Source organism: Adiantum capillus-veneris, chromosome 7 (genome assembly GCF_014529385.1).
Source record: "Adiantum capillus-veneris isolate H3 chromosome 7, ASM1452938v2, whole genome shotgun sequence".
NCBI classification, from domain to species: Eukaryota; Viridiplantae; Streptophyta; class Polypodiopsida; order Polypodiales; family Pteridaceae; genus Adiantum; species Adiantum capillus-veneris.
The window spans coordinates 150,335,801-150,360,125 of record NC_140937.1 but is presented as its reverse complement, the minus strand read 5'-3'; the positions used below and the strand labels follow the sequence as shown (position 1 = coordinate 150,360,125).

Sequence of the window (24,325 nt, the reverse complement as noted above, 5' to 3'; positions counted from 1 at the left end):
TTCCCTTCATTTCCACCTTTAGAAGGCTACCCTTTGACCAGCCTTTGATTCTCCTCTTTGATCGGCCACCTTTGGTCCACCTTGGTGTCCACTTGAATGCCCTCTTTGCACTCGAACGGGCCCTTTGATTGATTTGCCCAGGCTATCTCCTCACTCTCCTCCTCGTATGAAACCTCCCCTTGAGCCCACTCTGTCCGCCTTCAACTGATCCTTTGGAGTCCCTTCAACCATCCTCCTCCTCACATCTCTCTCTCTCTCTCTCTCTCTCTCTCTCGCACACACACACACACACACACACACACACACACACACACACACACACACACACACACACACACACACACACACACACGACCCTTCCCTAACCCCGAGCACATGAACACCCAGCGGGGCTTTGCCTTTCCGCCAGCTCGAGGCACTAGTAAGGTCACTAGTGCCCTCGCCCTTGCTTCAAAAGATGTGGGGGCCGGCGGCCCATGAGAAACCACCTCCTTGGCTGGTCTTGCCACATCATCAGTGCGCCTTGCGACCACTCAACCACCGCCACTAGCCTCTAGCACGGCCATCGTCATGGCTGATGACCGCCAAAATTACTACTGCCGACACCGGCGCTGTGCCACCAGGCTTGTGCATGCAGCACCCAACAGAGGGTCCCCCATAGCCACACAGCGTGGAGCTTTCCCTCCTGTGTACACTCACATAATGGGCCACTACCCCCTATAAATACCCTAGTAAATTTGCCTTGGTCCACGCATATGGGTTTTATCGCCGCCCCGTGGCAATTGTTGAGCTCGTGAGCCTCCTAAGGTCTCCTTTGAATGCCAAAAGATTTGAAAAACTTTTTTTTTTCTCCCCACTTTATCCTCTTGCCACCATCGAGTGCCCAATGGTCTGATTCCCAAGCTATAAAGATCCATTGGAAGCTCATTTCCCCAGGTTTGAGCTCCTCTCTCTTGACCGTAGTCCAATTTTCTCAGGCCCTCTTCTCAAGGCCATCTAAATTGCTAAAATCAAACTGGCACTATGATGTCGGGAACGAACGCCAACTTCAACCTGCAACATCCCTTTGGTCCAGGCTCCAATTGAGGTGATGTTAGTCCTTGTTGACTCCACTTGATTCATACTACCCTCTAGAACCCACGTCAAGGCCCAAAATATGCTAGATGGCACCTCCCCCAATGCGGCCAACCCAGCCCATAACTGGCCCTCGATAAATCTTTTGATGGCCATAACTTGCAATCTAGAACTCTGATCCGCAATCCAAAAAGACATGCATGCTCCATAATTCAAGTACTACCAGTCTACCCACTGACATCCACTCTAGCCACGTGTCCCCAACTGCCCTATCCGTTGGGGATCTCCTAAACCTTTTAACTTCAAACTTGAATATCTTGCACATCGTGGCTCCGTATGACGAGCCGTCTGGACCGGCTTCTAGAGCACATCAAGCACTACATTCCACGACACTGATAAAGAAGTTTGGACACTTGAACCTATTATCCCAAGTGGCCCATTTTGGAGTCTTTTTGGCCTAAAAAGTCGCATCAAGCATACTTTGGCACTCCCATTTTTGCACTTTGCACCCTTCAAATATCCACCTCTAGCAGGCCCTTTGGCATGGAATTTTGGCTCTAAAAACCACATAATGCATACATTCATGCTGCTGCTACTTTCCCGCTCTTGATATCCACAACCGCTCAATCACTTTGGCATGCCCTTGAGAGCCACAAAACCCTGAGAGCCCACAAAACCCTGCCTTGCACTCCTTCTAGCACCAACCTGCTTTAGCTACACCATCAATGTTAATATTTCCATGTGGTCTATCATGATTTTATGCTCCTTGTCTATCATACTTTTTATAAAATTTATTAGGTGAAACAAGTGTCTTGAACTTTTATACTTCTTTCACCTTTGCTCTTGTTGGTGTTAGATCCATCCAATGCTAAACAAACTATCAATCTACAACCAATTTTTTTGCAAGAAAAGTGCATAGTTTTTAGAGCACCTTTGAATTTACTCTTTACTTTAGCCACGCTTTTATGTAAGTAGGTATACTACCAAGTAACAATTGATCTTAACAACCATACTTTCAACATCAATAGTGGTTAAGTTCCTAATTCTTGGACCCATGTCTGTGTCCACTTCTAAAATAGTAAAGGTTACCACATTACCTAGCACTTGAATGCAATTGGTGTGTTTTGGTAGCACACATGCCTTCTTATCATGGACATTGTAACGTGTTCAAGTTTTTCACACCATCTTAATAAATTAACCTTGATTCGATTCACATCTATAAAGGCATTTGCATTAGCCATATAAGCATTGCTCCCACACACTGCTTAGTCTTTCCTAAGTGCTCATCCAAATTCACAACTATATTAGCTTGGGGACTTGGAATTTGCATTCCTTTAAGATTCTTTAGTTTCCTTTGTTGGTCTACAAGTTTTGACCATTGGAAGACAAGTTTACCTAAATACAAATGGTATCAAACTTGCCTTTGTTGTGGATAGTGCTAGTAGTATGTTGTCTACTAGTTTTGTTTTGTTATGGTTTGCGCTAGGCATGGATGATTGGGCTTGGTTTGCTCATGATTAAAACTCGTTTGGTAGCCAAGATGCCAACCCTCCTGACTCCAATGTGAACCACCACCAGCTATCTGATTCTTACTATCACTAGGGTCATTTTCATCATCAATTAGATCAAACTTATCTGCATCATCTCTTTTGTCATGATTATGTTCTTATTCCTTAGTAGTTATATATTGTCTCTCACAAATACTAATTAATCAACTTTTTGGTGAGAGCATATTTTTACTAGTTGCGTAGTTTTTGAATCTAATCATGTAGTGCAACGGCTAGAGATTTTAGCTTTGCCTTATTGAAGCATTGTGGGAGAAGTACCTACCACTTGTAGAATGTGCATATGATTACACAATGCATACTTCTACCGAAAAGTCTTCATTTGAGATTTTTGATGGAAGATCTAAGGCTTCTCCCATCTTGAGAACACATAACAAGACCTTCATTGTTGATGAGTATATGCATGATTTGCAAAGTGCATTTGAAAAGGTTAAAATTGGCATAAGCTACTCTCAGCATAAACAAAAGTTAGTTGAAGATAAACATCACCATGCTTTGACATTCAATGAAGATAGGGGGGTTTGCGCAAGTTTTCAAAGGCTCGACTACAACGCACAACAGGTGCGAATTGGCAAGGTGAGATAACTAGACATCAAATATTATATACAAAGATAGATCATTGTTATCATTGTCCATTCCAAATTCAAGAAAAGATTAATGATAGGACCTATAAGCTTAAGATTTCATCCTAAGCCAGCAAACCCAATAGGGAAGATGGTATTGCCCTCTTCATCCTCACAATAATCTCCAACATTATTGATCGGAACTCATTTTATTGTTTTCCTTGGAGACTATTCTTGTTTCATTTCATTCACGTGCACTCTAGAGTTAGACCCTTTACTCCCATTTTTCCCAAACTTTTGTGCAAGACATTCCATAGGTCAGGTCTAAGATACATAACACCTTTTGTGTTAGGTCTAAGATACATAACACTTTTCATGTTAGCTTATTAGAGCCATATGAAGGGACTCCTCCTATAGAGCCAATTCCATAGGACATGTATAAGATACATAACACTTTTCATGTTAGGTCTAAGATACCATCAAACACTTTTCTTGTTAGGTCTAAGATACATGACACTTTTCATGCTAGCTTATCAAAGCCATATTAAGGGACTCCTCCTACACAACCAATTCACAAAGATCCTCCTAAATTTGATGAGGTATATGAAATTCTTCAAGAAAAATCCAATTTGTGACATTTGTAATGATAAGATTTTGCGCAAGTATTTAGTCAAGTTTAAGAATTATTTGAGGATGCAAAATGGATGATGGAACTTCAACTTAAAGAATCTCTCCCCCTATTTGAAGGCTATAGCCATTCCAATAGGCTCGGTAATGCACATGACATCAATGTATAAATATGATTAATGAGGACTTGACAACAACGAACCAATTCCTAACATTTGGATGTCTCAACCATGGGACTCTTGTGATAAGTATCTCATTAATTTTAATTACTGCACTGATTTCATCATATATCATTAACTTGAATGCCTTACTATTTTAAGGAGAGATAGTATTTTAAATACATACTATATTAAGGAAAATTTTATGTTTAGTTTATCTTTATTAGGTTTTGATAGTTGCACAACATCTATTCAAGAGAATCTCATTCAAAAAGAATGGAAGTTTCAATTGTTTTTTTTAAAAACCTCGATGGGAATATGGTTTCACCAAGATCTATGCCGATAAGTATTCAACTTCAGTTGTTCTACTCTTCTTGCATACTCCCAAAAAAAGAAAACATGCATGTCTTTCTTCAAGCAGCATAGGGAGAGGATAGGGAAAGAGAAAAAAAAAGAGCACTCTTAAGTTGAAGGAGTTTAAATATAAGTGTATGTTTATACACTAGTCTTGAAGAGATAAAAGTCTTTTGACTTTTTAGGGATCACACAATCATCATCAAAGGTATTTGTTTTGGTTCCATATCTCATGGCATGATATTTCACGTATTTTGTAGCTCATTGTGTCTCCGACTAGTGCAATAGCCAATATGCCAAGACATATTTACCCATCCCAAGTGGGTCAAGAAGTGTTTGAGGGACCCATATGAGCATGTAGCATCTTTCAAGTAGCCCATTAAATCCAAACAAGTGATTGACTCCCACATGCAGCTTGAGGGATTCGGACTTAGCTTAAAGGGGCAAAGCCTTAGCTTGGTTTCATCCATTGATCCCTAATGCATTCACAAACATAGATGCTTTGATGAATAAATTCATGAGTCAATTCTTCAAGAGAGAAATCAAGCATAACACTCCCTCAAAAAAGGTGAATAAAGGCTGTGAAGTAGTCGAAGTTTGATGTATCCCAACATATCAATGATGGAGTACCAATGGTTCAAAGAGTATCTGTAGTTTGATGAATTTCTTCAAAGAAAAATATGTTCAACAAAGATTGGTATCGAAGGGACTATTGCGAGACGACATGTAGTAATTTGCACTCTTCCTCAAAAGAAGACTATTGAACAAGAAATGAAAAGACAATCCAAAGGTAATTAATCTTTTAGGGATTATCTTAGGGGAGCTAGTGGGTCCCTCGCACTTATTGAAAAAAATGTTTTGGGAAAATATTTGTGAAAGAGTAATGCGCTCGTGAGAGGTGACTCGTGAAAGAGTCTTGTTCGAGGAGAGAGCAAATGAAGGCAATAATTCTAATAATATAACTATATTTTGTAAAATTTGTCATCCAAATTTGAGAGGTCACACGATGCATAATTATCAGTTATTATGCATGGTCACACGTGCGCCAATGATTTGCCTTAGATGCAACTATGATAGGCTTCTTGTAACTTTGCTGATTTTGGAATTGTTACATCAAGTAACATTTAACTGATTACTATGCTTTGCGTGACCACATCCCTAGTTCATGTTTGGTGAACCTGACCCAAAAAATGGACGCACGGAAGCTTTTCAGACACCCATGGCACCTGGAGTCTTATTTAGGGAGGTTGGGCGTGCATGAGACCAGCTATGTAATGTCTAAATTGACGCTGCTGTCGAGTCGAAATGCAGCAGCTTCATCGCTCCCCTCCGCGCCCTGATCCACCCATGACTTACGACGAGGCCTCAATGCAGGGCAGCCGCCATTTCTTCATGGCCCTCCAGGTACGCTTTGATTAGGGTTCCTCTCCCTTCATTTTCTGCTCTTTCCCGTTGCGCTTTTAGCTCCTTAACTCTGCTCTGAGACAACCCAAGCGATCTCGCACCCGCAACCATAGGACCATTGCTCTGTTAGATTCTGCTGAGGGCTTGCCTGGCCTGGTTTTTTGCGGATCCGCACCTCTAATAGCATTAGTGTTGTGTCAGGAGCTGAAGAATTTGCGCCCCCAACTCTATTCTGCAGCAGAATACTGCGAGTCATCATATCTATTCAACGACCAGAAGCAAGTGTAGGTATTTACTGCTTTCACATGGCCTTTAATGTTTTGTAGCATTTGTACCCTTAACCAAGTCTGATTATCTGCGCAGTGTGCTGGACAACCTTAAAGATTACACAGTGAAGGCTCTTGTGAATGCTGTGGACCACTTGGGAACCGTTGCCTACAAGCTTGATGAGGTTTTATCACAGCAGATTACTGAAATTTCATCTGCTGAATTGCAGGTTGCGGGTCTTGCACAGGTCCTTTTTCAAAACTTGCTTCCTATAAGCATGTGTCCTTCATGTGTTTTGTGTGCATCTTTTTGTGATGGGCTTGGGCATTTTTACCAAAAATCAGTCTGAGAAATTTTGTGTGGCATATATGTTTTGGTTAGAGAGTGCGCTTATGCCAAGAGCATAGGAATGCTGAAGGTTTCTCACATCAGCGGCCAGCTAAAGTGAACCGGCAGTATTACAAGCACTACCTTCTACCGGGTATGTCATCACTCACAAATTGTGTTTTCCTTGTAGACACTCTTTTGTTTGTAGCTTTATTATGTTTACCATGAATACAGATGTTATGCCTGACTACAAAGATCAGTCCATGAAAAAGGGGATAGGTAACACAAAAGGACCTCAGGGTGCACAACCACAGGAAGGTACGTGTGAGTTGTCACAGTACGGGTGTTGCTGTTGTGGCCATTGATTGTAAGCTTGCAAGGTCAATATTTTTGGTGGTTTACAGACAATCGTGTAAGAACATTGTCATGGCATTTATCTGCTGATCCTTTTACACCAAGAAAGGGTGCACGCCCCACTCACCAAGGTGCAAGCAGGTAACTTTTGGATATTCTACTACATGTTTGAGGTTAGAGGCAGAAATGGGATCAGACTCTTTTCTCTCCACATTTCTTGTTCCACAGGTCTTCAGGGGGAAGTACTTATGAGAGTTCTATTTCAGGTAAATTTTTTCTATTGAGCTTTTTTGGAATATGTTTAGTTTGAGGTCAAATTGATTGTGTTCGCATGCCAGAGCCTTCAGGGTCATTACCACCAAATGAACAAGTTGGCCCTTCCTCCAGCCAGACTGGTCTTGCTTCGCCAGGGGGCCATTCAGAATATCGTGGGCACAGCCAGGTAAATGACTGTTTTAATAATCTTAGAGCTCAAAATATTGTTGGCTTTTATCGTGCTTGTTAGAAATGCTATAACTTGCAGGGAGAGCAGGTAATATATTGAGTTGCGAGTCTTGATAAACGGGAGTGCTTTAGAAGCATATGTTTTGTCATTGGTTTTTTGAGGTGGCAGTGGAGAGAAGTTATTTAAAAGGCAAGGTTGGCTTTGGCTTCATTGTTGCTGTGGATGTGGTCGCTTATGGGTCCTTTTTGGCTTTTGGACGAGCTTGCATTAAATATGTCAACTAGGATACAGGATGAATTTAGGAAAACTTGGGGCTCAGGAAGTGCTGAAAAGCAGGATTCATTGTGCGGTTGTGTGAAGCACTGTGCTTATGCTCCAAAAGTGGTGGATGTTGGCTATATAGGGGTAGTGATCCTCTCGAAAGGCTGACGAGACGTGGAGCCCCTACGTAGACACGCTAGTCTTCACTCCACGCACTGTAGGTTTCTGGTCCAAGAGTTGGTTTCCCCAGGGTATGCTATTACCCTCGTGCAGTTGGAGGTGTGCCTCTTACTAGGTGTGTCCCAGAAACATCCCATACCTGTCCCAGGACCTCTCATGCATGGGCCCGTCAACTTTTTGAAGCAAGTATTTTCAGAGTCTTTCAAGGTTTCAATTGCTATTGAGGTGCACTGGAGTTTAAAATGCTAATTCGGAAGGAAGTAGGGGCTTGTTAGAGGTTTCTTTCATTATCTCATTGTGACTATTGAGTTGTCTTGTATGCCAAGGAAGCTATGAACAAGTTTCTCTAGTCTAGTCAAATTGCTGATGGATTTGCAATGTCTTGCTGAAATGTGTAGGCTTCATCCATGGACTCTTCAAAGCCCCCATCTTCTCAGTCTTCGTTTGATGAAAAGCTCAGTCCACATCGTGGACCTATAACTTCTCGAAGTAAAAGTTTGCTCTCATCATTACTTGGAAGGCGTCGCAGTGGAAAGCAGAGGGACCAAATTCAGTTTTAGGGGGTCTTGCTGGCAAGGGGTTTGGTCCATAATCCCCACCCTTTTTTGAAATAATCCTGTACCATAAATATGCCCTTCAATTCTGTCCAAGCCTGTGCATTCGGGTTTACATTGCTAAATTTGGAACTTCAGAGCCGGCGTCTAATGTTGTCAGATGGCAGATGGGGATTCTCTTGCAATGCAGCTTGTTTGAAACAAGGTCTGACCATGAAGGTCCCTTCAAATTATCAGTACCACGCTTCCTGGGACAGGGCTTTTTGTGAAAGTGTGTTCGCACATTGACGATAGTCGTGTCCATGTTCTACTCGCAAGCGAAGAGGGGAGTTTCTACATAGAGAGAGGCATCCAGGACATCTGTGCAGCACCCATACTGCACCTTTTGATTCTCTGCAGTGATCATGAGCCCTTGAAAGTAAGTCTGGTCTTCACTCAGTGCATTCTTGCCTTATGCTGGAATGTAGGTGCCTCTGGCAAAGAGTGAAGAGCCTACTACAAGACATTAATGCTATGGAGGTTTTTTCTTCTGTTAAAGACGTTGCTGTTTGAAATATTGTGTTCAGGGTCATCAATCTTTAGGAACACCCTCTATAATTTGGGAAACTGCCTCTCTTCACAAAAGTGGCATCTTAACCATGAATAGTGAGAATGCCAACCTAAGTGTATAACATATGAGCAGTATCGATAGAAGATTGTGTCTGTCAAAAAACAGCGTTGTCTAATGAATAGAGATTGACCACATCTGTTGGGGCAATTGTTTAGATTATGTCACACCGGGACCAGCTACTTATTTACTTGGCAAGATGCTGGAGTTGGGGGTGGGTCTTTTAGGAAAGGCACAATGTGCCAAAAAAGTGTTCTGTATTTGAGTCTTTGCTACTAAATATGTATTTGAGTACAGCAATCTCACAGTTTTGGCAAGGAAATGTTAATAGTAGTTCTTGTGTCAAAGGATGGGGGCACATCAACATTTCCGTCACTCGTGGAGGTGGCATGAAAACCAGTCCAAGCTGGATGCTTTGGACAAGGAGGTGATTAAGATTAGTTTGATTACGTCTGTCTGAAGCTCCAGGAAGGGGAGGTTTGAAGGTGGATCTATTTCCTATGCGGATTCATGATTATTTAAAATAATCGTTCTATTGTTCAAGACCTAAAAGTCGGGGGTTAATGTTTCAAATTACAGCTAACATTCCACCTATTGCAATGATGTATATGCTGTTGGGATGCACAATTGTATTTAGCATTCTACCTCTGGCAGTGCTGTAAATGTATGATCAAGTACTGATGGATACGAAACAGCTTAAAACAACATTGGATTCTTCTAATTAATCTTATTTGGGGTTTGATTCGATTGTGCTTGCAACAAGCAAGTCGGGATATTTTTAACATCAAACACATGCAATGATTATTCATTTAAGGCTTGGTTGCAGCCATTTTGCAATCTCTTTCTCCCTAAAGGTCTATTAATTCAAGGGCTAAAATCGGGCAAGTCTCTGAGGTTGTATGCTCTCTCTCTCTGAAATATCTGCAGTGCTCTCCTAGTCTCATAGAAGTGAGCAAGAGTTACTTGAATCTTCACATGAAATATCTTCCAGGAATTATCTTGGGCAAGTAACTTATTTTTGTTAGACATGGTGAAGGATATATTCTCCACATATTGTAAGTCATTCTTGTACATTTGTGCTTGTAACAAAGTTTAAAATTTCAAAGCTCTTTGACTATTTAAAGATGAAATCTACTATGCTGTAACGAACACATTTTATGGTGAGTACTTCAAAAAGTACTTCAGACTTCATGTTTTTTTTTTTTTTTTTGGGGGGGGGGGGGGGGGGGGGGGGGGGGAGGGGGTGAATGAAATAGCTCGAAGCCAAGCCTCAGAAACCCTCGAGCAATTTGCTCAAAACCCTCCTCTTCAGAGCACATACCACCTTACTCCCTCATCAATGCAATTTTACTCTTCTACAGCTAGGGAGGCTTGGGATGTTGTCCCCTCCTCGATGAGGCCCTTTGAGTCTTCATAGCTTGTGTCCTCTTTGTTGGTGATAAAATTATGCTATTTCGAGCATGGTCGTCAAGTCCTTTCGGCAAAGCCATGTGGTGGGACATTATATACCCTACCCTCTCACAAATCAAACATTGAGTCGGCAAGCACCACGCAATTGTCTATGTTTCCAATTGTTTCTAATTACGGTCAATAAACGCAATCTAGCTCTCCGAGTCTTGAGTTCCTCTTGAGTGCGAAATTTGCATTGTGCATTTTCCTAGCTTGTTTGTTGTATATAATGCACCCATTGCTTATCTAATCACAAAGAATAAGCGCAAACACACTATCAATTGGAGGTGCCTTTTGGCGAGAAGTTCGAAATTAATCATGTCTACCAGTAAGGGGTCTCTTTGAAGTAAACATCATGGTAAGGCTTAGGGTGAGAGAAAAGGATTCTAAACACAAGAGAGATTCTATGACATTAATGAAAGAAAACATGCATTGTGACTGAATTTATTAAGCAGTGAAGACTTTATATAACTTTCTCGGCACACCGTTTTTGACCCATCTCTTGTGGTGCGGCCCGTGGTATTCACAAAACCGCCATCTTCAAGACAAAACATGCTTTCACGTCTACAATTTAAAAATGACTCAATCTTACAATTTGCCTCATGCACATACACATACACAAATAATACACAATCACATAGTACATATGCAATTGGGGGCATGCCCGTCACACTGTTCTTCTGCCCACAAACATGCCAAGCATAATATCTACAACCTGAGTAGAAGTACCAAACAACTATCTGTTCACACAAGTTACATATAATATATTTGGCCATCATAATCTCTATGCTGTGATAGATATTGCGCAAAATGATCGTCGTTGTATAGGTCCGTTAAAGGTTTATCCATCACTTTCTCCACACCACCACCAATCGCTCCCTCTCCACATACAAAAATTCCACAAGGTGTGTATTGTCTGGATGATACCACCCACCATCAACTGCCACGTCCCCACGTTGTCTATCATACAACGGATGTCCTCCTCTGGGCCTTGGGACATAGTTGAATATGACAACAAGCAACACATCAAATTGCAACAAATAGAAGAGTCAGCAAACAAAAACTTCAAAAGTTATTAAAGACAAAGTGACACACTTACAATCTCAAGGTCACATCATCTTTGAACCTCCAAAATTCTCACACACAATGTAAATATAAAACGCACATAAGTGCCAAGCTTACCTCTGTGCAAACGTTGCCCACTGTAGAGAGATTCTCACCTCACACGGTGCCAACAAATGTGCCATTCTCCAACCAATACTTTTGTGCAAGAGTCGTAGCTATCTTGATGAGATCGATTCTCATCTTGTTCCATGTAGGCACTAGAGGGCTAGTGTGGGACGCATCAACACCCGCGGGGAGACGAGCCATACTACCGCTCAAAGCCATATCAGGATCCATGTCATCACCCCGAGGGTCTGACAAGCATATCTAGTTTCTCTTGCTTATCTTATGAAGGAAGGCCATTCTCTTTGATTGATTCTTCACTTGCAATGCCTTGGACACTCCCGTTCAACTGCTGTTGGGGTGTGTTCATCACTGTGTCAAGTTGCTCTGGGTTTCACCATTCTACATATCTTTCTCTGTTGTTGCATAGACAGTGGGCATAAATCCTCCATGGCTGTACCCTTTGTCTCTTTCTTATCACACCCATGCTTGACTGGCATGCCTTTAGTCTCAGTGAGGGCCTGCGTGACATCTCTATCAGCTCGCTTCCATGTGGTTTTGACCGTCGGTTTACTGACAACACCAGCCATAGGACAATTCCTCGCATAGCGACCAATTCTGCAACATTTGTAACAGGCCATGGAAAATGAGGCGAACGCCAATTCTTGGCGGAAGGTTTCAAAACAACCAATGCTCATATCTGCAAATTTGGAATGGATTTATCCATGTTTCAGAGGATGCACACCTTAACATCCAATCTTGATCTCATCCTCTAAAGGGTCGGCATGAAGAGCAGCTGGCCCAACTTGGTGGCTATAGTCTAAGCATGATCATGCAGCCAAAGAGCAGACTCTTGAAAGTGACCCATATTGGACAGTCGTGCATAATCTCTTCTTCTGGACGGAACCCAGCCCCAGGGGTCCATGGCATCACATATGCAAACAATGACGCACCCTACACTCCTCCTTTAATTACCAGATCCTGAACCGCCTGTACACAGCTACATAAAACCCTTTCCCACCCGCAACAAAGTGTTGCACCTTGTAAGCAGCCCAATCCCATAAAGCTCGCGTTGTCATTCGTTTGCCCATGAAGTACTGCACTACTGCTCTTGTGCAACAAGCCTATGCGCTTGCCAAAGGGGGTGGGCTTGAATGATTTCTCATGGCTCGTAAGAGCAGTGGTCAGAACCTCGCTTTCTGCCTTTCGACCGCACATCAGGGACTCCTCCCTCTGGTGCTCCCGCTCCCGATGCAAGTCAAGCTCCATGGAGGCTACACAAGGCCTTGCCATCAACCATGCTTTACGAGGGAAAATAATCGCGCTAAGGTCAGCAAGAAACTAAGCGCAGAGCTCGAGAAAACCCAACCAATTAACAACTGCCGCACGAGCTCAAAACCAGGCGTACGCATCAATACAGCAGCCCACTCGTCCGCACCAGCACTCATATACGTAAGCACTCCAAGACACCCCAGCTGCACGCAGAGCTCGCTACCGGCCTTCCTCGCTATTTCAGGACAATTTTTAACTCTAAAATGGACAACTTTTAATCACCATAAGGAGCTGCTCATTTTAAATCCTATTGGCTTCTCTTACATTGGGACTATTGCTCATGCGACATGTGAGGGTGGCACCCTTGTCAGCCGATGTAAGGTGGTTGGTCTTCTTGGTTGTTGGTTTGGATGCTTTGGCTCGAGATTTCGAGCAGGGCCTATGATGAACTCTCCACTCGTATATTTTCCCTGCCCATCCCTGTTCTAGCTCTTCCTTGCCTCGATGACGAACACTGTCTTGCTTGGGTTGCTGCAAAGCCATGCACTCTGTCCTTTCTTTTCCCTCTCCCAGCTACATCTCTCTCTCTCTCTCTCAAACCAAAGGAAAACGAATTAGATCACATTCCTGTGCCCGTTCTCATCGTGCCCAACGTCTGCACGCCTCCTTCTGCACCTTTGCGAGTAACCCCATGCCCTTCCCCTACGCTTGACAAGGTAACTGCCAGAGACGCCAATCTCTAGCTTGTCGGGCTCGACAACCTGATCACCAGAGACATATTCTCTATGCACACAAGGTCTCTAGTTGTGCCTGCTGTGGCTTGCAAAAGAAAGAGACAAACCAGGCCTCCGCTGTTGGCTACCCCGTAGCTATTTTCCTCCATGCTCTCATCCTCTCCCAACTCCACACCGCTTAGAGCTTGTGTCAATCTGCGTACCCTGCCTTGCTACACACGTCGTCACCTTAGCACCATCATCTCCAACACGAGTGCATCGCGAGAGAGAGAGAGAGAGAGAGAGAGAGTCCGCGTCTCTACCCGAGCCCTCCCTTGTAGATGAGCACCAGATAGAGAGATGCCTTCACTGTTTTGCAATCACAGAAGTTCAAAAAAATATAAACTTGTTGTCATACCACCCTCTCTTATCGATCCTGTTGTCTGGCATTCTTGCATGGAATCTTTCTCTCTCTTTCTTCTTCTACGCAGCCTTATCTCTCTCTCAGCCTATCTAGCCCTAGTTGCAAGTGCTTCGCACATGCTCATATGCTCTCCCTCAAAGCTTTTGTGAAGAGGTTCACTGGCGCTCATCTTCATTTTTTGGCATAGATGCAAAATGTTGAGCTTGTTGTGAGTGAATGGGGATGCACGATGGACGAGATGTAGACCATGCCGTGCAAAATCACTACCCAAATCCACTCAGGTAAATGGCCTTTGTGCCTCTTTTTTTTAAATTTATAAACAGACTTGTGTCAAGCCCCCTTGGGCCTTCCCTCGAGCGTCGACACTTGGCTTGGCACCAGTGCGACTGCCACATGCTGCACCAGCTCCCTTAACGAGCCTGCTACTGTCATCTTATATTGATAAGCAATGAGTCTATCTTATGAAAAGCTACAAATTTTTTAATCTTTGGAGAGATTTAATTTCACAACCAAGGAAATTTTGTAAAATTTGAAGGGCATTTTGGGAATTTATGATAAAATATTGGGGATATTTTGGGAATTTCCATAAATTAGAGGGGCATTTTGGTAATTTTCCCTGACTTTTAGTAAGAGAGAGAAATATCTACTAGCAGGCTTCCCTTTTTCTTTTGAGTCCAAAGCCAAGGGATCTCTTTAGATTTCATCTAATTCAAATGTTGGCACTACGTACCAGATTAAAAAGTTTCATATTGACATTCCAATTAGCCACTTATGTGGATGCATTACTTATTGTCGACCCATAATATTTTCTAAGATCACTTTATTTATAATAGCGGAGATTAGGTCTCCCCAATCTCGAAAAAATAAAAATTCTTTCAAAACATATTAAGCGTGTAATTGAAGGGTGAGTTTAGGAAATGAAGAGACAGATGAAGGTGGGAAGTCAAAAGACATATGAAGGTGGAAAGTCAAAAGACCTGACCTTTTGTGTCCATATTAAGAGATGTTTGACTTCACATTGTATATTTATGTTTCTCTTCTCCTTTATTTTTTCTTAGCTTTTTCTTTTCTTTAAAGTGTCCTTGCTCTCTTTATCTCTCTCTCTCTCTCTCTCAAATTTGTATCCATCCTTCTTACATCCACGTGATAGTGTTGCAAATTTATGTGCTTTGTCATTGCTCGTTGCTACATATTGTAGACTAGCACATCGTTTTTGTTGTTATTGAGGGAATTTTTGAATAAGAAATATCTTTTAATTTTTTTTTGAAGCCATTAGGAATACCTTTTAATTCTTTTAGAAGCATAGACTATGTGTACAAACATTATTCTCCAAATGCAAATCTAACGTATTGTCTTGATTTGGTGTTCATTGTTGAATTCGCATACTTAGTCACAATCATGTTATTATGAATGCAACTTATCTCAACCCACCATGAGAAATTCTCTAACAGTTTTTCCTCCCTTTGGCTTGATGGTTCATCCTCCTTTATGTTGCCCTTGTGATGATTAAATGGTGAGAGGGGCTTGGCTCTTGAAAGGGTGAAATGGCCTTAGGGCTAGACACATCCCAACGAGTAGCATTTTTAGGAGCCATTTTGGTTAAATCTTCAATAAAAAAGAGTTTTGCTATTAGGGTTCAGACCAACTGGTCGGACACCAATCACACTAACCATACTAACTTTATCTATTCTTTTGATAATATAGAACAATAAGGAACAGTGAGGTGTTCCACTTCTCACTAAGAGCTCCACCAACACTCTGTGATTTCTCTTCTTCTTCCTCTCACTCCGCACGCACTACCACTCTACAAGCTATATTAAAGTCGACAGGTTGTAGTTGTTAAGTATAGAGCCTGATTTACCCTTGTAATTTTCTGTGGTAAAAGCGCACATTTGTAAGGTCCCCATTATGAGGAGAAGCCATCGTACGTGAAGGAAAATCACTCACCGGAAACCAAAATTTTCACGGACAAGAATTAGGGGCAACTTTAAAGGCCGCCCCCGAAACTTTTTTTTCGCCGGAATATTATGGCCGGACGGCGGCCGGAAAGTGGTCGGAAAACAACCGGTCGGTTGGCCGGTGGCCGATAGTCAATGGCCGATGGTCGGTGGTCGGAAGTCAATGGCCGGTGGCCGGTGGCCGAATTCAAAAGCGGACTTGTCTTCTCAAGGGCGGCCACACATGGGCGGATTGGAGGGTCCGATATGGACTTATTCGCACAAGGGCGGCTACACATGGCTGTCTCTCATAAGAGAGGGCAGCCCTTTTGGCCTATAAAAGGAGGCAATTTCTACACACATTTCATAGTGTGAAGTTGATGCAACAAGGTGAGTGTGAGGTGGTGAGAGTGAAGCAAGGCGGGAGCTCCATTAAGGGTATAATCCCTTTGTAAACTACTTCTTGTTTTGAAGTACTAAAGCCATTGAGTGGCTGCTTTCCCGTGGACGTAGCCCACATTGGGTGAACCACGTATATCGTGTGTACTCTCTCTCTCTCTCTCTCTCTACTCTATAATCTCGTGTATATAAATCTGTCTCTCTCCATTAAGTAATCTACTCAATTATCTATTTAGCTACGTCTTATTTCCTAACAATTGGTATCAGAGCAAGGTTTGCTCGTAGTGAAATTTTCTCAAGGAAAGGATTCCTTGAATTGAGTGGGAGTTATGGCGGAGGAAGGGAAGCTCAAGATTGAGAAGTTCAACAGCAAAAACTACCAACATTGGAAGATGCAGATTGAAGATTATCTCTACCAGAAGGACCTCTATTTGCCACTAGGTGGTCTTGCGAAGAAGCCCGCAACAATGGCAGATGAAGCATGGATTGTCCTTGATCGAAAGGCACTGGGAACAATCCGGTTAAGCTTGGCGTCAACGGTGGCCTTCAATGTTTCGGAGATGAAGACCACGGAGGACTTGATGAAGTCACTTGACGACTTCTACGAGAAACCATCGGCATCCAATAAGGTATTTCTTATGAAACGCTTGTTCAATCTAAAGATGGCAGAGAATGGTTCAGTTGCAGAACACCTAAATGACTTTAACACAAACATAAGTCAACTTCGATCAGTGGAAATCAATTTCGATGACGAAGTGCGAGCTCTCCTTATACTATCATCTCTACCGGATAGTTGGGATAGCCTTGTGATGGCTGTAAGTAATTCTATCTCTGGAACAAATACTCTTAAGTTTGATGATGTTGTGGGTGTTCTCCTAAGCGAGGAAATGCGAAGGAGAAGCACAGGAGAATCATGAAGTGCTGCATTATCAATGGAAACAAGAGGAAGGCCTAAGGAGAGGTTCAAAAACCAAAAGGGTCGTGATCGCTCAAGGCGGAGCAAGTCACGCACAAAGTCAGTTCTTGAATGTTGGAACTCGGCAAGAAGGGCCACGTCAAGAAGGATTGCTGGTCCAAGAAGAAGAAGGAGACAGAGTCTCAAGACAACAAGCCAACATCGGAGGCCAATGTGGCAGGTAAAGTAGAGAAAGATGCTCTAATTCTCTCATTAGACAATGTGTCTAATTCCTGGATAGTAGATTCCGGGGCTTCATTCCATGCGACACCACACAAGCAACATTTCCAAGACTACACCAAATGTAATTTTGGGTATGTATACTTGGGAGATGATGAAGCTTGTGAGATTGTCGGCAAAGGTACAATTTCTGTCAAATCTGCTAACGGAAATGAATGGAAGCTTAAAGATGTTAGGCATGTTCCTTCTCTTCGCAAAAATTTGATCTCTACAGGACAATTGGACGATGAAGGTCACAACATTGCATTCGGAAACAAACGGTGGAAGATCTCAAAGGGATCTTTGGTGGTTGCCAAGGGTGAAAAAGTCGGTACACTTTACTTGTGTACTGTTAGCACGCAACCTTCAGCTTGTGCAACAACTACAGAAGTTGCCAGTGCGGTGTGGCACTACCGACTTGGGCATATGAGTGCCAAAGGAATGCAAATCCTTCAAACAAAGAAGCTTCTACCAGGTTTGAAAGAAGTGGACTTAGAGTTCTGTGAAGATTGTGTTTATGGTAAACAAAAGAGGGTAAAATTTCAAAAATCAGGAAATGAAAGAAAAAATAAAAAACTTGAGTTGGTTCATTCTGATGTTTGGGGTCCTGCAAGTACACCATCACTTCGTGGCTCATTGTACTATGTAACATTCATAGACGATGCGACTAGAAAAACATGGGTTTATGTCATGAAGAATAAATCCGATGTATTTTCCATATTTCAAAGGTGGAAAGCCTTTGTGGAGAATGAAACAGGTACCAAAGTTAAATGCCTCAGATCCGACAATGGAGGTGAATATTGCAACCAAGCTTTTGAAAGCTTTTGTGCTAGCAATGGCATTCGGAGGCAAAGGACAACCCCAAGGACACCTCAACAAAATGGGATTTCGAAAAGGATGAACAGGATAATCATGGAACGAGCACGAAGCATGCGGCTACATGCAGGCCTACCGCTTGAGCTTGGGCGGAAGCTGTAAGTACGTCTATGTACTTAATCAATCGGTCACCCTCAACGGCATTGGATGGGGGAGTTTCAGAAGAGGCATGGACAGGTAAACCGATGAATTATGCATTTCTCAAAGTGTTTGGGTGTGAGGCTTTCAAGCACATAGATAGAAGCCTAAGATCAAAGTTAGATGCAAAGTCCAAAAAGTGTTTCTTCATTGGCTATGGAGAAGGAGACTTTGGGTATCGCCTATGGAATCCTGAAGATGGTAAAATCTTAAGGAGTAGGGATGTAATTTTTAACGAACAAAATATGTACAAAGATTACTTGGAAACAAAATAAACAAAAGAAACAGCTGATGAGTACATGGAGCTTAAGGACGGTGAAGACTCAAGGACTGCAAACGGTGACAATGTGCAACAACGTCAACCAAATGAGGAGCCTCAACCTATTCCCCAAAGATCTACAAGAGCAAGTAGACCTCCAGAAAGGTTTGTTCCTTCCTTCAACCATCTCTTGATCTCAGATTCTGGAGAGCCGGAATCATATGAAGAAGCTATGCAACATGAATCCAAAGAAGAATGGACGAAGAGCATGCAAGTGGAGATGGACTCACTACATCGCAACCAAACATGGGAGTTGGTTGAGTTGCCTAAAGATAAGCGGGCAGTTCAAAACAAATGGGTGTACAAGCTCAAGGAAGAAGAAGGTGGGAAGAAAAGGTACAAGTCTAGGCTTGTGGTAAAAGATTTTTCTCAAAAGAAAGGTATTGACTTCAATGAAATATTTTCTCCTGTTGTAAAAATGAACTCAATTAAGCTTGTCTTAAGCCTTGTGGTTGCTCATGATCTAAATCTCGAGCAAATGGATGTAAATACGGCATTCCCTCACGGTGACTTAGAGGAGGAAATCTACATGCTTCAACCAAAGGGGTATGAAGTAAAAGGTAAGGAGAAAATGGTTTGCAGATTAAAGAAGAGCTTGTATGGTTTAAAGCAAGCATCAAGACAATGGTACTTGAAGTTTGATCGATGGATGTTGGATCATGGATTCACAAGATGCAACTCGGATCACTGCGTCTACACGGAGAATTTGGGAGATGGGAAATTCATCATCCTAATGTTGTATGTTGATGACATGTTGATTGCAAGTGCTAACATGCAGGACATCAAAGACCTAAAAGAGGAGCTGTCCAAATCTTTTTCAATGAAAGATTTAGGTGCTGCAAAGAGGATACTTGGTATGAAAATATCAAGGGACAGTACGAAGAAGACAATAAAGCTATCTTAAGAAGATTACATCAAGAAGGTACTAGAAAGGTTTGCAATGCAAAATGCAAAACTAGTTTCTACACCTTTGGCTGGTCATTTTAAACTAACGAAGGATATGTGTCCAAAGACACAAGAGGAGATAGCCTATATGTCTAAAGTTCCATATGCTGCAGCGGTAGGTTCTCTAATGTATGCTATGGTCTGGACAAGGCCAGACATTGCACATGCAGTGGGAGTTGTGAGTAGGTTCATGGACAACCCAGGTAAAGAGCATTGGCAAGCTGTGAAGTGGATACTTAGGTATCTAAAAGGGAAAACAACAAATGCTTTGTATTTTGGAGGAACTGATATTTTTCTAGAAGGGTATGCTGATGCAGATATGGCAGGTGACAAAGATACTCGAAGGAGCACTACTGGCTATGTGTTCATGGTTGGAGGCACAGCAGTAAGCTGGGCTTCAAAGCTGCAGAAAGTGGTTTCACTTTCTACCACGGAAGCAGAGTATGTAGCAATGACGAAGGCAAGCAAAGAAATTATGTGGCTTCACAGATTCTTAGAAGAGCTTGGATTCAAACAAGACAATTGTGTCTTGTACAGTGATAGCCAAAGCGCTATCCATCTTGCGAAGAACTCAACCTTTCATTCAAGGACAAAGCACATTGAGGTGAGATATCACTTCATACGCACTCTTTTGGAAGAGGGACAGCTAAAGCTAGGAAAGGTGCATACAAGTGAAAATCCTGCAGACATGTTTACAAAGGTGGTCAACAAGGAGAAGTTGAGCTTTTGCTTATCTTCAATCGGCATTCAAGGATAAGAAGCCAGAATGGAAAGCAGTCACAGGTTTGGTTTGGAGATCAGTCTCCAAGTGGGAGATTTTTTAGTATGGAGCCTGATTTACCCTTGTAATTTTCTGTGGTAAAAGCGCACATTTGTAAGGCCCCCATTATGAGGAGAAGCCATCGTGTGTGAAGGAAAATCACTCACCGGAAACCAAAATTTTCACGGACAAGAATCAGGGGCAACTTTAGAGGCCTCGGGGGCGGAGGCCCCCGAGACTTTTTTTCCGCCGGAATATTATGGCCGGACGGCGGCCGGAAAGTGGTCGGAAAACAACCGGTCGGTTGGCCGGTGGCCGATAGTCAATGGCCGATGGCCGGTGGTCGGAAGTCAATGGCCGGTGGTCGGTGGTCGGTGGTCGGAAGTCAATGGCCGGTGGCGGACGGATTGGAGGGTCCGATATGGACTTATTCGCACAAGGGCGGCTACACATGGCTGTCTCTCATAAGAGAGGGCAGCCCTTTTGGCCTATAAAAGGAGGCCATTTCTACACACATTTCATAGTGTGAAGTTGATGCAACAAGGTGAGTGTGAGGTGGTGAGAGTGAAGCAAGGCGGGAGCTCCATTAAGGGTATAATCCCTTTGTAAACTACTTCTTGTTTTGAAGTACTAAAGCCATTGAGTGGCTGCTTTCCCGTGGACGTAGCCCACATTGGGTGAACCACGTATATCGTGTGTACTCTCTCTCTCTCTCTCTACTCTATAATCTCGTGTATATAAATCTGTCTCTCTCCATTAAGTAATCTACTCAATTATCTATTTAGCTACGTCTTATTTCCTAACAGTAGTGCTATTCTTTTCTTGATGTTTCTCTCTTCTTAATGAGCTTGACATCGAAAACGGATTGAAGCCTGGCTATGGAGGCATTATAAGCTCGACACATAGAGCTCGTTTATCAAGGTGGCAACGGGCGGCTGAACTCCACAAGCCACAAGAGGAGAGAGATTGAGCTTTGTGTCAGCTCAAAGAGAGAGAGAAGCAAGTTGCTTAGTTTAGGATAGATTGACTATAGGTCATTATTTTGCTCATAACTTGAGTAAGAAAACTCGGATTCAAAAATATTTTTTAATCAATACGGAGATCTCTTTGAGCTCTACGACTTTGTAGAAGAGCTCATCAGCTAGTTCGGAGTGTAGGTATGTTTAAAATTGAAAACATAGAGGCTGTTTTCTCTGGATAGATTATGCATTCAAGGGGGAAGAGAGAGAGAGAGAGAGAGAGAGAGAGAGAGAGAGAGAGAGAGAGAGAAAGAGAGAGAGAGAGAGAGCTTCATCTCAACTTCAACATTGACCATTTTTCAAGGAAGATTACATCATTGACATGCTTGGGTGAGGTGTCTCTTCTATAGAGTAGTGACATCCGACATCTCTGTGCGTATGGATTATGTATATGTTGGCACGAAAATTGTGCTGTGAGCTCTTTTGAGAGCGTTAATCGCGCAAGATTTGTTTTGTTTGCAAACTTATCGGTGCTTGTTTATGTGTGTACCCTGCATGTTGTATTGACTTATTCGACTCATGTACATTGTCTTGCGGATACTCTAGTGTTGGGTTAAAGGCCGTGCTTTATCACTTGCGTACATCGTCGTGCGCTCATTAATTGGTATTAGAGCCCAATTAGGGTTTGTTCCCAAACCTGTAAACATTGATTTCAGCCAAGGAGGTCAACGTTCACGCAAGATTTTGCAATTTTATCGCCAAAGGACTCGTCCCGGACACTAAAGAGCTCTAGGCAAGTCAAATTGACTAAAACAGGCTGAAATTAGGTCAAAATCAGCAAATTACAGGTTATGACAACAAAATACAGGTTTTGCAAATCATGTATTAAGGTGTGGGAACACTTTTGCTAAGTCTTCGCTATCCGAAAACACTAAAATTGCCGAAAAACAGGTGTTTTCAACAAATTTCAGATTTACGCAAGTTTTTGCAAGTGTTTTTATGACGCAACTACATTGGGGAAAGTGCAAATTGATGCAATCTACTCACATTTGACAAATTTTGGCTATGTATGACCATTTGTGGCTCATTTTTGTGCAATTTGATGCTACAAATTGGGGCTTTTGTTCATACATGCTGCTAAAGGTTGTGCATTAGCCTTATGTATGTTCTGTGAGGCTAAAAACAACTAAAATGGTTGTTTTTGAGCACAAATTTGCTCGCTGAAATTTTCTGCGTATAACTTTCAGAAATTGATTTTTGTGCCCAAATCGACCTATTTTGCCCCACATTGCTCCTGTGACCATTTGGAGCTATAGAGCACACCTCTATGAGGCTATACTTCGGTTTTTGTGCATTTTGCCCAAAAAATCAGCGTATTAGCCCTCTTATTCGTGCAACTATGGCCTCATCTTCTTCGGATGTGAAGAATCTCTTCGAGATTAGGAGATTCGATGGAACAGGTTTCGACCTTTGGAAAGACAAGATCCAGGGAATTCTATTTCTTAAGGATTGTGAAGGGGCACTTGAACAGGTAAAGCCACAGAATATGATGGATGAAGCATGGGTTAGCCTGAACAAGAAGGCTGTTACATACATTAAAATGGCCATCACCGATGAGACAGTCATTGATGTGAAAGGTCTCACAAGTGCTTTTGATGTGTGGGAGAAGTTAAAGGGAATGTATGAGAATAAAACGCCTGTTAACAAAGTGCATTTGATGAGAAAACTTGTTGGCATGCAACTAGATGAGTTCAAGAGCGTTGTAGAGCACTTGTCGTTGTTCGAAGGTACTCTGTCGCAGTTTTACAGGATTCAGGCTTGCCCCCTTTCGATGATAAGCTGAAAGATATCTTCTTGCTTATGACCTTACCTGAGTCATGGAAAACATTGGTGGTTTCATTATCCAATAACCCCAATTTGACCTTTGATGGTGTTAGGGGTTCTATCTTGAATGAGGAAATCAGGAGGAAAGCAAGTGGAGAGGGAGGCAGCTCTGCCAACATGGTTAGAGGCAGGACAAAAATGAAGAATGCCTATGCACAAAGGAGTAAGAGTAAGAGTAAGGAAAGGGCAAATGCCAGCAAAGGCAAGGGTGATGTGACTTGCTATCAGTGTGGCAGGAAAGGTCACAAGAAACCCGATTGCAGGTACTACAAAGCCGAGTTAGAACGGAAAAGGAATGGCGGAGACAAAAAGAAAGAGAAGAAGGAAGTCAAGACAGATGCACATGATAGCTCAAAGGACAAAGAGAAGGCCAATGTGGCTTCTAGTGTTGTGATTGAGGAGCTGTCAGATGTAGAGGACATCTTGTGTGCCACTTTGTCAGATGATGATGCTTATGACATGATGCCTCTCTTAATGTTCATTCACAGGACATGTAGATCACCAAGAGTGATCTTATTGATGCTTTGTTGACTGTCAATGATGCATTATCCCAAACTTGGATTGTTGATTCCAGAGCTTCATTTCATGTGACTCCTATCAAGGAGTGTTTCTCTACTTTTGATGCAGGCAAGCGTGGCCATGTATACCTTGGAAACAATCAAGCATGTTCCATTGAGGGTATTGGCATTGTGCATCTCTCCATAGATGGCACAAATGAGCTTGTCTTGCATGATGTTAGATATGTGCTGGGAATCAAGAAGAGTCTGCTTTCTGTTGGTCGGATGGATATGCATGGTTACAGCATCTTGCTTGAGAGAGGATCATGGAAAATGACTAAAGGCTCAAGGATGATTGTAAAGGGCACAAAAAAAGGGACACTTTACTGCATGCATGGAAAGCCCGTGTTGGGCAAGTTTATTGCATTGGATGAAATTAACTCACATGGAGTTGTGGCACAAGAGGCTTGGCCATATGAGCCAAAAGGGCCTTTCTAAATTTTGTACTTTGAATAAGCTTGATGCTAAAGGCACAAAGCTTGGTGCTAAAGGCACAAAGCTTGACTTTTGTAATGAATGTCAATATGGCAAGCAAGTAAAGCGTTCTTATTACTCTGGTGTCTCTCGTAAATATTATGTGCTTGATCTTGTACATTCTGATGTATGTAGCAT

General features: G+C 42.4%; 2 protein-coding genes across 3 annotated transcripts; one reads left to right on the top strand and one right to left on the bottom strand.

Annotated features, from left to right (window-relative positions):
* The first annotated feature begins 5,547 nt into the window (after nucleotides 1-5,547).
* Nucleotides 5,548-8,877, top strand: ABIL1 (ABI-1-like 1). 2 transcript variants are annotated; one of them, XM_086516638.1, is made up of 9 exons: nucleotides 5,548-5,745; nucleotides 5,947-6,029; nucleotides 6,109-6,259; nucleotides 6,394-6,493; nucleotides 6,574-6,657; nucleotides 6,744-6,834; nucleotides 6,922-6,959; nucleotides 7,041-7,135; nucleotides 7,978-8,877. In XM_086516638.1, the coding sequence occupies exons 1-9, from the start codon at nucleotides 5,647-5,649 to the stop codon at nucleotides 8,137-8,139; spliced, it is 903 nt and encodes a 300-aa protein (XP_086372764.1). In that variant the 5' UTR covers nucleotides 5,548-5,646; the 3' UTR covers nucleotides 8,140-8,877. The 2 variants fall into 2 exon arrangements, with proteins under 2 accessions (XP_086372764.1, XP_086372763.1); XM_086516637.1 differs by having other exon boundaries at nucleotides 5,553-5,745; nucleotides 7,032-7,135.
* A 1,877-nt stretch (nucleotides 8,878-10,754) lies between these two features.
* Nucleotides 10,755-13,772, bottom strand: LOC147454801 (uncharacterized). The gene is made up of 2 exons (XM_086517431.1): nucleotides 11,372-13,772; nucleotides 10,755-11,179 (listed from the first exon to the last, which is right to left on the bottom strand). Exons 1-2 carry the CDS (start codon nucleotides 11,434-11,436, stop codon nucleotides 11,038-11,040), a joined length of 207 nt encoding a protein of 68 aa, XP_086373557.1. The 5' UTR covers nucleotides 11,437-13,772; the 3' UTR covers nucleotides 10,755-11,037.
* Nucleotides 13,773-24,325: the final 10,553 nt, after the last annotated feature.

What these genes read in the sequence shown, in the direction of transcription:
- ABIL1 (XM_086516637.1), top strand. Translation starts at nt 5,647, where the DNA reads ATGCAGCAGCTTCATCGCTCCCCTCCGCGCCCTGATCCACCCATGACT. An exon ending in TTCAACGACCAGAAGCAAGT is followed by an intron (nt 6,030 to 6,108) that starts GTAGGTATTTAC and finishes TTATCTGCGCAG; the next exon opens with TGTGCTGGACAACCTTAAAG. An exon ending in AGGTTGCGGGTCTTGCACAG is followed by an intron (nt 6,260 to 6,393) that starts GTCCTTTTTCAA and finishes TGTTTTGGTTAG; the next exon opens with AGAGTGCGCTTATGCCAAGA.
- LOC147454801 (XM_086517431.1), bottom strand. Translation starts at nt 11,436, where the DNA reads ATGGCACATTTGTTGGCACCGTGTGAGGTGAGAATCTCTCTACAGTGG. An exon ending in TGGGCAACGTTTGCACAGAG is followed by an intron (nt 11,180 to 11,371) that starts GTAAGCTTGGCA and finishes CTATGTCCCAAG; the next exon opens with GCCCAGAGGAGGACATCCGT.